This window comes from Cornus florida, unplaced genomic scaffold, assembly GCF_030987335.1.
Source record: "Cornus florida cultivar Cherokee Brave unplaced genomic scaffold, ASM3098733v1 CherokeeBrave_3.0.0_Hap2_Chr02, whole genome shotgun sequence".
Taxonomy (NCBI): Eukaryota; Viridiplantae; Streptophyta; class Magnoliopsida; order Cornales; family Cornaceae; genus Cornus; species Cornus florida.
The window spans coordinates 27,361,014-27,376,807 of NW_026775572.1; the positions used below are offsets into that span (position 1 = coordinate 27,361,014).

Here is a 15,794-nt window from a genome sequence, read left to right on the forward strand (position 1 = left end):
ACAATCTGAACGGTGCAGATCAGAGTTTGACCTCGGGAATAGTGTTTCGTACCCGTGAACAGTAACCGGGTTTTGGAACTCGCCGGGATTTTTTTTAAGAAGACGACGTTAAAACTTTGAACAAAAGTTTCTGAGGCAAGATTTTATCCTTACTCTTTCCTTTAGGCTTCATACTCTTTGCACTCTTAAATGATTCCAGGATTAATGAAGATTAAACCAAACTAAAATGATATCTGTTTTGCTATGAAATTGGTAGTTACAGTAGTGTTGTATGCTTGTTCAACCTAGACTAAGCATGTTTGTGGATGCATTGTGGTTCTGTGGTTCACGTTTTTCCTTACCACTGCTAGTATAAATTACTGGAAGGATGGGTCTAGATGATAGCTATCTTAACTTCTGTAATAGCAACTGTTGGAACTTAAATACTAGGAGGATTTGAGTTTAACACTAGATCGGTTTTGTGGAACACTATAATTTGAGCATGTCTACATACATACTGTGAATATTGTTTTGATGCTTACATTATCACAGTTAGTATCAACTGTGGAGGTTAGGATTTTGTGATACATACCCCACATATCTGTATGTCATTTGTAAGGTGTTAAATGGAAGTTTTAATTAATTCTATTTTTATATCAGACTAAAGGGAACAACTTAAATTGGGCATGTATATGTTGTTGTTGTGACCCTGTTTATCAATGCTTATTTTATCACTGCTAACATTGAATGTTGGATGTTGGAATTTAGTTGATATATACTTGATTTATTGGTATTATTGACTACTGGAGGATTGGAAAGTAGGCACCGGTATGGGACGGTGGCATACTAAGGATGGGTTTGGTTTTTAAAACAATACCATTACCCACCTACTTGGAATAAGGATGGGATTAACTAAAAGTTAAGTCTCGTGGATTTGTATTGTCATGGCAACTACTTGTTGAGCGGCAATACCAAGGATTTTGGATGGATTTTATATATGTACTGTTATGGTGCCTCGGTATGAGTTTGAGCCTCAGGACCGATGGCTAGGGAGCGTATATGCATCGGGATGTGTAGCTGGCTACGATGGTTGGAGGTGTACCCTGTTTAGGTATAGGTACATATGCCCACTTCGTGTGCGTTTTAACATGTTACCTCTATTCAGGTTGAGACCGGCCTGTAGTCCAGTGAGAGTTCTTTAGTGTGACTATATATATATTTACGGACTATTAGCTATTGTTGAATTGTTTAGGATGTACATGCGTATCGGGCCTCTGTTTGGATTGAAGTAGTATAGAATTTGCGCGTGGGCCTGACCCACTTCTATTTTTCAGGTACACGACAGTTCCAGGCTTAGACGTGTTCGTGCTGAGTAGAGGTCTCTATTCACTCTTCCGACGATGTAGGGCTCTTTCTATAGTTTTATTTCTGGACGTTTATTACATTTGTTTTATCTTCCGTTTGGATGTTTAATAGGGGTCCACTAGAGATGGATTCCCAAGTTATAAACTGATGGAGTTTTGGAGTTTGGGTTTGATGGATTTTAATAATTATAATATTTTGCGGATTCTATTTTTAGTTCCTTCCGGCTTTAATTTCATTTCTTAATTTATTTTGTATTCCGTATTCATTATAAAATATTAATTGTTTGATATTCCCTCGGGTTTGGGCCTGGGCCTGATCAACCCGTGTCTCGGATCCGAGGGGTATCACAGAGTTTCATTAGGTTAGTATGAATCTTTTGTTGTGCCCTCTGTCGGTAAAGCCGGAAGGTTGGCTCTTCTTTTCTCCCACGAATGGCAAATTTCAATTATAGATTTTTCCGAATTCCAGATTACATGTCAAGTGACTGGTGGCCGAGGTGATCAACCTTGATTTTTTACTGGGATTTACGGTTCTTGTCTTGAAAAAGAACGTGCTTATCAGTGGCGCTATATTCACAGTTTAATGTTCCAGTTAGGCCCGCGATGGATTTTGATGGGCGACTTTAATGCTCTGTTACACAAGGATGAGAAACGAGGAGGCCGTTCTAAAACCAGATGAATGTTGAAAGAGTTCAAGTTGTTCCTTGATGATTGTGCTCTAATGGATCTTCGGTTTAAAGGTTTTCCGTTTACATGGCGTAATAAGAGAGAAATGGGTAAACTCATCTTGGCTCGTCTTGATCGGGCTTTGTGCACTACTCAGTGGATTCAATCGTTTCCTAGATGTATGCTTCATCACTTATTAGTTCATGGTTCGAACCATAATGCTATCATACTGTGTCTGAATAATTCTATTTCCCATTCCAGACCAGCTTTTTTCTTCGACACTCGATGGGTTAAGGAAAATAATTTTAAGCAGACTGTTGAGTCTGCCTAGAATTCTTCTGGAGTTGGCCCTCCATTACACTCTATTTCTTATAAATTGGTTCAATGCAAGACTGATCTTATATCCTGGAGCCGTGGCCGATGCACCAATGCTCGAACCCGTATTAATTTCCTCGAAGCCAGATTGAAATTCTTGAAAGAGCAAGTCCATGATTTTGACAAGGCTGAATGCTTCAGATTAGCGAAGGAATTGGGTTGTGCTTGGCGTGATGAAGAGTTGTACTGGCTGTAGAAATCTATAATTGCTTGGTTGGAGTACGGGGACAAAAATACCAAGTATTTTCACAGAAGACTTAGATTTGGAGACGGAAAAATGAAATTATTGGGTTAGAAGACTCTACTGGTACATGGAAAGATTCTAAAGATGATATTCGGAAAGTTATGGAAGATTATTTTCACAACCTCTTCTCTTCCCATCTGGTTGGTGATGACTCTCAATTTTGGACTTCTATTCCTTCTAAGGTTTCGTCAGATATGAATTGGGATCTGTTGAAATATGGCACTTTAGAGGAGTTTTGCGATGCTTTAGCAAGAATGGGGTCATATAAGGCGCCAGGGCCTAATGGTTTTACTCCGTTGTTCTTTAAAACAAATTGGGATGCTATGAAGTTTGATCTTCTCCAAGGTTTTAATTCTTTCTTACATGGTGGTTTGCTTCCAATTAATTTGAAGGAAACTAATTTGGTTCTCATCCCAAAGGTGCATCATCCTACCCAAATGTCTCATTTTCGGCCTATATCCCTTTGTAATATGGTGTATAGATTATTTTCTAAAACTCTTGCCAACTGACTCAAAGTTTTTCTGCCCCTTCTCATCAGTGACTCCTAAAGTGCTTTTGTTCCTCATCGACTTATTCATGAGGATATTCTTCTGGCCCATGATCTTTTGCATGTTCTAAAATCTAAAAAGGACGGATATTCTTGTTCTCTTGCTATTAAGCTGGACATGGCTAAAGCATATGACCGAGTTAATTGGTCCTTTGTTTGTAATTTCATGAGTCATTTGGGTTTCAGTTAAAGGTGGGTGGACTTGATGAAAGAATGTATTAGTACTGTATCTTTTTTAGTGCTATTGAATGGTGAAAGGGGGGATACTCTTGTCCCTTTTAGAGGCTTGCATCAGGGAGATCCTCTCTCCCCCTTCCTTTTTCTCTTCTGTACTAAAGGGCTGTCTCTTTTATTTCATCAATTGGAAAATAGGAAAAAGTTAAATGGTTTGAAAATGGCTCGAGGGTGTCTTCTTATTTCTCACTTGTTGTTTGCAGACGATGCGCTTCTCTTCTATAAAGTAAAGATTTCTGAGGTTCGTGGCATTAAATCCATTTTGGATAGATATGCAAACCTAATGGGCCAACTGGTTAATTTTGATAAGTCCTCTATTTATGTTTCTCCTAATACTGATCTGGACTTGAAAGCTATGTGTCGACAGATCCTGTGCATTCACAATGTTGATTGGCATAATAAATATCTTGGGAATCCCTTAATCTTAGGACGATCCAAAGTTACTTCTCTAAATTTCATTTCCGATCGGGTTTCATCCAAAGTTAAGCTTCTCAAAGGAAATTTGCTTTCCAAAGCGGGTAGGGAAGTATTGCTGAAAGCTGTGCTCAATGCTCTCTCGACGTATGCCATGCAATGTCTTAAATTCCCTAAGCAGAATTGTAAGGATTTGACGAGCAAGCTTCTCAATTTCTGGTGGAGTGGGGAGGAAAAATCACATAAGATTAAATGGGTTAGTTGGTCTACTCTTTGTAATTCCAAAGTGTCTGGAAGTTTGGGCTTTAAAAATATTGAGGCTTTTAACTTGGCTTTGCTTGCAAAGATGGCATGGCGCATGGAGGTCGGAAATGAGTCTCTTCTTTTTAAATCTTTTAAGCAAAAGTATTTCAAAAGCTGCACTTTCGTTGATGCCCCATATAAAGCTAAAGCTTCTTGGGCTCAAAGAGGTATTTGTTCAGCTCAGGATATTATCAAAAAAGGGATGAAATGGTGAGTTGGAGATGGCACAACGGTTAACTGTTGGCATGACAATTGGCTCCCGGATTCTTTAAATAGTTCAATTACTTCTCAACAACGGGATACTCCCTTTTCCTCTGTAGCTGATTTAATTATCCACTCTTTTCATCGCTGGAATTCTGAGTTGGTGCAGCGGTTCTTTAATACATGAGATCGGGCTTTAATTCTTCAAATCCCTCTTAGTGTTGTGGGAGGGAAAGATTGCAAGGTTATAATACCCCTAATTTAAAAAGGATAGTCTCGGTATATTTTTAATTCTTTTATTTGCATTTTTAATTTATTTAATTGATGTTTTGATTATATGTTTTAATTTATTTTTAATTTATTATGATTAATTGATGATTTGATTATATGTTTAATTTAATTAAGTGGTTAAATGTCATTTATTGGCTTATTTTAATTTACATGTTTTAATTGAATTATTTGTATTTGTTTATGTGTACTTTGTGTAGCTTAATTATTAGGAACTAAATCATTTAAATGTTTGTTTTATTTTATTTTAAATTTTTATTTAAGGATGGACTCGGACTGTAATAATGGATCAACCGTTTGGGTCTCATAGACTACATGGATAGAAGATTAAATGTGTACGGTTTTATCCATGGAATAGTTATATATATATATGTGTGTGTGTGTGTGTGTGTGTGTATGTATATGTATATGATATCACGTTGGATTAAGGTGCCGATGTATATAATATTATTTATATTATATTTTCTTTTCCTTCTCTTTAAGTAATTAGAATTAGGTTAAAGTATTATTGCCTATAAATATATCATATTATGTCTGCTAAGGGTTAGAAACCCTATTCACGTATACTTAGAGGCCGAAAAATATACAGAAGGGTTTGAGAGAAAAACAGAGAGAGAACAGGGCTAGGGTTTTGGCCAAAGTCAAATACCAGACCAAGGAGGAAGAAGGGGAGGCTGTGCGTAGGTTAGAACAGTACAGTAGAGAGCTTTGACGACAACAAGAGTCACCGAAAAATCTAAGAGGAAGAAAATTAAGTTTCAATCTGAAACTGAAGACAAGTTCTTTCTCTTACTCCTTCCCTTAGACTTGTGTTCTGTGCATGCCTAGGTAATCTCCAGGATTTCATCGGACATTAAAATTGGTTTTATATGAGTGTTAATTCAGAGTTGATGCTTTATTTTGTATTTTTAATTGAAATTAATTTATCGTATCAATTGTTTCAGTATATGTGTTTTAATTGTTGTTAATGATGCATATTGGGTTTATATGAATTTCTTGGTTAATTCGGGACTTAGTTCAGACTCTTAGGACCATCAACAACGGAGAATAGATGGATTGGAACTCGTCGGAGATGAGGAAGATGATGCAGAACAGGGAGAGAGCCGGCTCCCAAGGGGTGAGAGCCGGCTCCCAAAAGGGAATTATTTTGATGACTCGCAAAGGGAGAGAGCCAGCTCCATGAAGTTGAGAGCCTGCTCCATCAAGACGAGAGCTTGCTCTCACAAGAACAGAGTTTGCTCTCAAGTGGACAGAGCTTGCTCCATCGCTGTTACTTTAATAATTTGGGATTTTCGGCTATTGTTTTAAGGTTTGGGATGTTCCAGAGCTGTATAGGATATTATGGATGATTTAAATGACTACAGTGAGCATGTTAAATACCAAGATTGCATAATTAATAATTATATGCTATGGAACGATGAACAATATGAAATTTTAATTAAATTTACATATCGTTAATGGATGGTTTAATTGCCTAGTATTATTCTAGCAATCTAAATTGATGATATATGATTTTAATCATGCATTGACAGTATAATATGATCATGCTATTATCTGATTTTATTATGCTTGTTTCTGGAATTAATTGATGTTTTATTTTAATTATTTCATCAATTATTGGACTGTATGGATGTAATGCACCGGTATGGGACGGTGGCATTCTAGGGACGGATTAACTAAAAAAGTTAAATCCTACCTATTTTTGTATAAAGGAATGAATTAACCATAGAATTAAGTCCTCCTTATTTATGTCAGGCCACCTATTAGATGGATGACATTTTTTTTATCTTATGCTTATACGGACTTTATATATATGATTATGGTACCGTAATATGAGCTTGAGTCTCAAGATCATAGTTAGGGTGCGTATGTCGCCTACGATAGATAATTGGACATAGTTGATATACCCTGGTAGGTCTAGGTATACATGCCCACCTTAGGTGCGATTTGCATGTTATCTTCTATTTAGGCTGAGACAGACCTATGGGCTAGCGAGCGTTCTATAGTGTGTATTTATACATATATGGACTATTTAGCTATTGCTGAGTTATCTAGGATATATATGTGTATCGGGTCTTTGTTCCGATTGTAGTAGATTAGAACTTGTTCGTGGGCCTGACCCAATCTTATTTTCCAGGTGTTCGTCAGTTCAAGGTTTAGAGTTTATTCGTGCTGAATAGAGACAGTCACTCACTCTTCCGACTACGTAGGATTTTTCTTCATGTTTAGTTTTGGATTTTCTGTAGTTCAATTTATTTGCTTTTCCAACTTGGGATATTATTAGGGGTCCACTAGATGGATTCCCAAGTTGTAATAGTATTGGAGGTTTTTGAGTTATTGGATTATTTAATTAATTTTTCAAGGATTATTATTTAGATTCTTTTCAACTTAATTATTTATTCTTTATTCTTTTTGTACTCATGCTTGTTTATATACTTAATTGTTTGGTATTCCTCGGATCTATGCTCGGACTTGATCACCCGTAGCTCTAGAATCGAGAGGTATCACAATTGGTATCAGAGCACTCCAGGTTTACGTGTCCTTAGGAGTGTCTTTCGTTATATGACTTCCGTGTTGCGTTTCTTAAAAGTTAGAGTCATATTATGATTCGTTGTACTCTATTTACGGTTCGTTAAGAGGAGCTAATGTCAAGTATATTATGTAATTATGGAATGGGTGACGCTAGGAAGAGAATGGGGTTCAAGGCGAAAGCGATAAAAACCCATAAAAGTAAATGAGTATGTTATCGATTTATTTGTCAGAAGGCAGAATTAAGGATCGCAGGTTTAGTCCTAGTTGACGCTACTTTAAGGTATAAACTAATGAATGATTTAAGAGTATGTTTTAGGTCACCGCATATCGGGACCAACACAACTTCAATTATTCTCATAAATGAGACAAACAAGGAGTAGTAGTCTGAAAAGGATCCTAATGGAGAAGATTTCAATGTATCCAAGAAAGAGGGTATTAAATCTTGAAGATGAAAGATTGCACGAGGGTGATCTTATTTGCTAGTGATATAGCAAATGATATTAGTAGAATTGGCGTTAATCAATTTACCTATAGTTAAACTTTCCTATCATTTCTAAAAGAGATATATAATAGGTACTTTCCAGGAGTTTAGGGATCGGATGGAGTTCTTATCAGAACAAAATGTATGATTTTATATCACATATAGGAAAGCATTGGTATTAAGTTGCGACATTCTAACTCGCTTTATAAAGCCAAGTTAGACAGTTTACATTTCGCATATAATTGCTTTTAAGACTGTGTTTTAAATGATATGTTTCAAGGATTGGATGATTACCTATGAAACTATAAAAGAAGATTTTGTGGAACAATTTTAAAAGTTGATTTCAGAGGAGATTTTTTTTTTTTTTTTCCCAAGGAAGAATGATGTCTTAAGTAGGAGTATATTTTGTTGTTTTGTGTTTGACTTACGTGTTATATTTTAGTTGTTATTTGGGATTTTTTTTTTTTTTTTTAGTATGTGATTTAGTTAGGGATAGAAGTATGTGATCAGCCAACTATTGTTTTATACCATGGAGTCATAACGTTATTTACGCTAGGATTATGAGCATGTGGTTATAGGATATGGTAGACATACATAAATTTAGCCAATCTATTGGATCTGGACATGCATCATTATGGTATGTTGTTTGGGATAGGGATAGTTAAACCATCACTACGAGTCAAATAGTCTAGAATGATTAGTTTAATATACTTTACGTTAGGTCTGGATTCGTATTTTTTTTCAACACCATGAAAATGGTAGTTGTTAATATTTCAGTATTCGTGAGGTTGTGGTAAATAAAAACCACTACAAGGACACGATAGTTTATCAGAGTTGTCGGAGTTGCAGAACATCTTTTTGGAAATTCCAGAAGTTGTCACCAAGTCAGAAAGAGGATTCTGTATTGGTTTAGGTACTTATTGGAATGACACTGATTGAGGATAATGGACTAAATAAATCTTCATCAGTCTATTCTTAATCAAGAATTTTATTCATGAGAGCATGTCATTTGGAGGAGTTGCCGTTGTTGCGCATAGAGGAGGAAACAAAGTTTCTTCACTACATAAATAATATGGAATTTTTTTTTTAGGTCATAATTTGCAACAATTAGCTATTGCTAGGACATTTATGACTTATCTGGAGGATGGAAGGGTTCCATATTATTTTCAAGTTAGACAAGAAGTTTGTTTGACACTTATTTGTGTTAAAGAAGCAGAATGTGTCAAAGACAAGATGGTAAGACCGATCACTTATTTAATAAGAAGAGGTGCACGGTGTGTGTGAAAAAATTATAGCTAGTTGACTTTTGAAGAATATAATTACCGGTTAATTTTCATTATCAGTAAGTTTATCACGAATCAGTGGTACATGGATTCAGTTGCAGAGTTTACTTTTGAAGATGCTCCAATTTAAATAATGGGTGTAGACGAAAGCTGGAGGTACCAGACTAACAATACTTTCTATAAACAAATTGGAAAGAGGATGCAAGGACTGAGGTTCACAACTCTTAGTTCTTTATTCATCCAGGTGGAAATATGATGCTTCACGGTAGAAGCAGATATTTGGAAGACAGACAGGAGGAGGGACATAGTGATTTTGTCTCAAATTCTAATATTTATTAGATAGTTGAGATGGACCATCAGAGATCACCGGATCCTTGTAACAATTTCCTATACTGAAGTGGAAATGAGAGAGCATTTTTCACGAATTTAGTTGAGGGATTGCTGATTTTACACAAGGGTCAGGATTCTGGTTGGGATATTGATTGACTGATAAATTAAATCAGCTTAATTCTGATCTATTTTGAACTGGTAGTACATCAGTTCATATGAATAGAACGGATCACGAGATAACTTAAATGGATAGAAGTGGTGATTCACACTTTGCATTAAGTTCTGTCTGGTGGAAGCGAATATGGAAGTGGATGCTCTCAACAACCGATATGATATTAAAAATCTTTTGGTTAGTTGTTGAGTTATCAGTTGAATTTATAGCATACGTAATAATGACACTTACTATTACTAAGGTAATTAAGGAGGCCAACTTAGAATACCGAAGCTAACTTTGGAGGAGGTATTACCTTACTTAGATAAAGTTTAAGGTACTGAAGGAGGTTTAGTCGATTCTGTAACTGGTGTAACGGAGGTCGGAGTGACTGAAATGTAAAACTCATAATGTTACAATGCACTTAGATGGTTTTAAGGTACATCGAGACATCAACTGTCAGCTTTGGGGAAAAGGAATGGGTAGGGACATGTATAACATTGTCTCTAAATGCATCGCCTGTTTAAAAATAAATAAATAACTTTATAATCGGATATCATTGGAGATTTTTGTCTCTTCCTATATCAAAATGGGAGTAGGACTAATAAGGAGTGGATGGTTGGTAGAAATTATTGATATTAATTGGAAATTTTTCCATATGAGATAAGAATGATGGATTGAGTAAGTTCGCTTATGAACATTAATTGGAATAATGTTCACTTTGGAGTCTTATATCAGTTCTACTTCGCATTGAAAATGGAGTACGTTATAGCATGTGGATATCCATTATAAAAGTGTTATTTCGAAGGAATTTTCTGAAGATATTAGAGCAACAATTTTGTTTCATATCTCTAGACTGAGGATTGGATTAAGAAATTATATTTGATCTTGGAGGATATGCTTGGGATACATATCCTAGGTTTTCATGGATAATTGGAAGTGATTACTTCACTTTTTTTTTTTTTTTTTTTTTTTTATCTGAAATATTGTTGGCACAAAGAGGATAGTATGACAATGGTTGAAGTTTGGTATATTACATAGTGCAGACCTCTCACCTGTTAGTCTGAAATGGAAGCGCAGGTTATATGATAAGACCTTGACTTCATTTAAGGATACATCAGAGAACAATACTCTCCTTTGTAATGGATTGCGTGCAGTTAATTTGGCGGCGGCAGTAGGATTTTGTAAATAGTTGAACTCGTGTACTAGAGTTTTCTATCAAGAAACAGTTGATTGGGATGTCTTCCATATAGGAAGCAATGTGCGTTTTGGAGGAAGGTCAGTTTTTACGTATTAAATTGATTTTTCATTTATTGTGTTTATCAATTGAGGCAATAGCCTATAGATTAGCGTTACCAATTTGTTGGCGCTGGAAGCATAGGAATTTTGTGCGTATATCCTATGGAACTTGGAGGAATAGGCATCTTTATCCTTAACTAAATATTGGGTAAGATCGAGTTGTTGTTAAATACAACCTAGGAGTTGTACATTTATTATGTTTCTTAAATATAAGAACTTTGATATTTTTGGATGCATTGGAATTCAGTGGAGCTCATACACAAAGGCTGAGTCCACACGAGAACGGAAATGAATTTTAAAAGAAAATGATTCAGAGTTTTGTGAATTCTGAGGACGGAATTTCTTTTGTTAGAGGGGAAGAATGTAATACCCCTAATTTTAAAAAGATAGTCTCGATATATTTTTAATTTTTTTATTTGTATTTTTAATTTATTTAATTGATGTTTTGATTATATGTTTTAATTTATTTTTAATTTATTTAATTGATTAATTGATGATTTGATTATATGTTTAATTTAATTAAGTGGTTAAATGTAATTTATTGGCTTATTTGAATTTTCATGTTTTAATTGAATTATTTGTATTTGCCTATGTGTACTTTGTGTAGCTTAATTGTTAGGAACTAAATCATTTAAATGTTTATTTTATTTTATTTTAAATTTTTATTTAAGGATAGACTTGGATAGTAGTAATGGACCAACCGTTTGGGTCTCATGGATTACTTGGATAGGAGATTAAATGGGTACAATTTTATCCATGAATAGTTATACATATATATATGGGTATACATGTATATAATAGTTACATTAATTGTTTTTTTAGTTTATGCTATATATTGTATAATTATAAAGGTTTATATATATATATATATATATATATGATATAACGTTGGATTAGGGTGCCGATGCATATAATATGTATTTATATTATATTTTCTTTTCCTTCTCTTTAAGTAATTAGAATTAGGTTAAAGTATTATTGCCTATAAATATATCATACTATGTCTGCCAAGGGTAAGAAACCCTATTCACGTATACTTAGAGGCTGAAAAATATACAGAGGGGTTTTAGAGAAAAACAGAGAGAGAACAGGGCTAGGGTTTTGGCCAAAGTCCAAGACCAGACCAAGAAGGAAGAAGTGGAGGTTGTGCGTAGGTTAGAACAGTACAACAGAGAGTTTTGACGGCAACTAGAGTCACCAGAAAATCTAGGAGGAAGAAAATTAAGTTTCAATCTGAAACTGAAGGCAAGTTCTTTCTCTTACTCCTTCCCTTAGACTTGTGTTCTATGCATGCCTAGGTAATCTCCAAGATTTAATCGGACATTAAAATTGGTTTTATATGAGTGTTAATTCAGAATTTATACTTTATTTTGTGTTTTTAATTGAAATTGATTTATCGTATCATTTGTTTCAGCATATGTGTTTTAATTGTTGTTAATGATGCATATTGGGTTTATATGAATTTCTGGGTTAATTCGGGACTTAGTTCAGACTCTTAGGACCATCAACAATGGAGAATAGATGGATTGGAACTCTTCGGAGATGAGGAAGATGATGCAGAACAGGGAGAGAGCCGGCTCCCAAGGGGTGAGAGTCGGCTCCCAAAAGGGAATTATTTTGATGACTCGTAGAGGGAGGAGCAGGCTCCATGAAGTTAAGAGCCTACTCCATTAAGACGAGAGCTTGCTCTCATAAGGACAAAGCTTGTTCCCACGAGGATAGAGCTTGCTCTCAAGTGGACAGAGCTTGCTCTCAAGGGACATAGCTTGCTTCCTAATTTGAGAGCTTGCTTCATCGCTGCTACTTAAATAATTTGGGATTTTAGGCTATTGTTTTGAGGTTTGGGATGTTCCAGGACTGTGTGGGATATTATGGGTGATTTAAATGACTACAGTGAGTATGTTAAATACCCAGATTGCATAATTAATAATTATATGCTATGGAACGATGAACATTATGAAATTTTAATTAAATTTACATATTGTTAATGGATGGTTTAATTGCCTAGTATTATTCAAGCAATCTAAATTGATGATATATGATTTTAATTATGCATTGACAGTATAATATGATTATACTATTATCTGATTTTATTGTGCTTATTTCTGGAATTAATTAATGTTTTATTTTAATTATTTCATCAATTATTGGACTGTATGGATGTAATGCACCGGTATGGAACAGTGACATTCTAGGGACGGATTAACCATAGAATTTAAATCCTACCTATTTTTGTATAAAGGAATGGATTAACCATAGAGTTAAGTCCTCCTTATTTATGTCAGGCCACCTATCAGATGGATGACATTTTTTTTATCTTATGCTTATACAGACTTTATATATATGGTTATGGTACTGTAATATGAGCTTGAGTCTCAAGATCATAGTTATGGTGCGTATATCGTCTAGGATAGATAATTGGACATAGTTGATGTACCCTGGTAGGTCTAGGTATACATGCCCACTTTAGGTGCGATTTGCATGTTACCTTCTATTTAGGCTGAGACAGACCTATGGGTTAGCGAGCGTTCTATAGTGTGTATTTATACATATATGGATTATTTAGCTATTGCTGAGTTATCTAGGATATATATGTGTATCGGGTCTCTGTTCGGATTATAATAGAGTAGAACTTGTTCGTGGGCCTGACCCACTCTTATTTTTCAGGTGTTCGTCAGTTCAAGGTTTAGAGCTTGTTCATGCTGAATAGAGACAGTCACTCACTCTTCCAACTACGTAGGATTTTTCTTCATGTTTAGTTTTGGATTTTCTGCAGTTCAGTTTATTTGTTTTTCCATCTTGGGATATTAGTAGGGGTCCACTGGATGGATTCCCAAGTTGTAATAGTATTGAAGGTTTTTGAGTTATTGGATTATTTAATTAAGTTTTCAAGGATTATTATTTCTATTTTTTTCAGCTTAATTATTTATTATTTATTCTTTTTGTACTCATGCTTGTTTATATACTTAATTGTTTGGTATCTCTCGGATCTATGCTCGGACTTGATTACCCGTGGCTCTAGAATCGAGGGGTATCACAAAGGTATGGGGGGCGTCCCTGGATGGAGCTTTTTCAATTCGCAGTGCATACAAGATTACTCTCTATTCTTAATTTGCAATCAAAGGCAGCCCCATCTGAGAGTTGCAGTTTGAGGCAGCAAAAATTGATTTGTGGCGCACCGTTTGGTCCATTAATTCTCCTAAAAAAATTCAGCTTTTTCTTTGGCAAAGCTTGCATGATCGTATTCCTGTGAATTCTTTGCTCTCTATTTGGGGGATTGATACAATTTCTTCGTGTCCATACTGTGACTCTGCAATCGAAACAATCGACCATCTTCTTTGTACCTGTCCTTTTGCAAGCTTGGTCTGGTTTTTTTGCCCTCTGCGTATGGATTTTCGAGGGACACGTCCCTCCTTTTGGCTTAAGAGGTGGATTGCGCTTACAGAGCAGTGGTCTCGGTCTAAGAATATGCAGGAATGTGTGAGTTTTGCTTCTTTCATATGTTGGACTATTTGGAAATGTCGCAAAGATCTTTTCTTTGCTAATCGTCAATAGGATCCTTTTGAAGCAGCTCAGAAAGCACATCGCAACTTTATTGAATTCCAAGAGATTTCGCACCAATCTTGTCTTCTATCACTTTCCTCTCCTTCTGTGGCTCCTGTTTCTTTAAAGTGGTGTGCTCCGGCAAGAGGCTATCTTAAGCTGAATTTTGATGCCGCTTTTAACTTCTCTCGGCTACTCTGTGGAGGAGGTTTGATATTGCGTAATGATGTGGGTCGTCCCATCCGGGTGGCCTCTTTCTTTTTCTCCCATGTGAGTGGCCCGTATATTGTTGAAGGCTTAATTCTTCGTGAATGCCTTTCTCTTCTCAAAGTGTGGGGTTATGAAAATGTTGTGGTGGAAGGGGATTGTCAGCTGGTGATGCGTCTCTTATCCTCTGTTGTGGCTTTAAGTGTAATTTTTAATGATGTTATTTCTATTCTTAAAGCTTGTAAGGGGGCTTCTTTGGCTTGGGTGCCTCGCGAAGGCAATGGGGTGGCTCATTTGCTTGGTAAAAAAGCTTTAGTAGTCGAATGTGGTGATTTAGAGTGGAGGGTATGGCCCCAGTGGCTATTAGACGCTCTACTTCCTGATTGTATTTGTTTTCCTTCTTAATCTATCGTTGCTTTGCATAAAAAAAAAACTAAATGAGTATATGGTTTAAATTTACCCTAATTAATAACACACCACAGCCCGAGAAAATGGGTTAGGTTTTTGGGGGCACAAAGTTTACAAATTATATACCTAAATGTGTGAAAAATATTCATTTCTAAGGGTATTTTTTTAAAAAATTAAATTTTACGAAGGCACAAAATAATATTTTACAAATATTATACCTACATGTATAATAATTTCAATGGCCAGCTTGGGCCCGAGGGGCACCCTTGGGCCCAAGCTGGCTCCGTCCCTGAACTACTTACGTGAATAATTTATAAAAAGGTTAATTGCTCCGACACCTCCTTCAAATTTATCTTTATTGCTCACGCATTAAATTAGTGGGGAAAAAAAAAAAAAAAAGTCTAAACCATCCCTCAAGTTTGATTAAATTTGCCCTGACACCCCTTCTTAATTGATAATTAGTTTAAAAAGTCAAAATCAACTAATTAAAAAAATATAATACTAAAACTAACCTTTCCCGATTTAAGTCATTTTAATTTAGACACAAATATCAACCTAAATTAGCTTAGATATATCATTTTAATTTACGCATAAGCATGAATCAAAGAAGTGCACATACCATACATTTAAGAATCTGAAATACACCCATGATTGGGCATTACATTTAAGAATCTGAGATACACCCATGATTGGGCATTTCACTGAAAATTCAAAAAACATCTAGTGTTCTCAATCTGATTTCGTTAATTAATCCAATGAAGTTATTTTGAAATTGATTAATATTATAAATATATATATATATATATATATATATATATATATATATATATATTTAAATCAATCCAATGAAATTATACATTGAACGTAGAGACCACTGAAAAAAAAAAACCCTTAAACGGGCAACTAAAGTCCTATCCAATGCATTGGAGGGCAGGTAATAGCCCC

At 35.4% G+C, this 15,794-nt stretch overlaps 1 protein-coding gene across 1 annotated transcript; it reads left to right on the forward strand.

Annotated features, from left to right (window-relative positions):
• The first annotated feature begins 2,729 nt into the window (after positions 1–2,729).
• On the forward strand, positions 2,730–14,846 carry LOC132295912 (uncharacterized). Its single transcript, XM_059794174.1, has 4 exons — positions 2,730–2,973; positions 3,613–4,336; positions 13,922–14,171; positions 14,247–14,846. The coding sequence occupies exons 1-4, from the start codon at positions 2,730–2,732 to the stop codon at positions 14,844–14,846; spliced, it is 1,818 nt and encodes a 605-aa protein (XP_059650157.1).
• The last annotated feature ends 948 nt before the right edge of the window (positions 14,847–15,794 follow it).

Excerpts from the sequence above, each read along its gene's own strand:
- LOC132295912 (XM_059794174.1), top strand. The coding sequence starts at position 2,730 with ATGGAAGATTATTTTCACAACCTCTTCTCTTCCCATCTGGTTGGTGAT. Across the intron at positions 2,974-3,612 it reads GAAGTTTGATCTTCTCCAAG|ACGATGCGCTTCTCTTCTAT; the intron begins GTTTTAATTCTT and ends TGTTGTTTGCAG. Across the intron at positions 4,337-13,921 it reads ATCAAAAAAGGGATGAAATG|CTTGCATGATCGTATTCCTG; the intron begins GTGAGTTGGAGA and ends TCTTTGGCAAAG.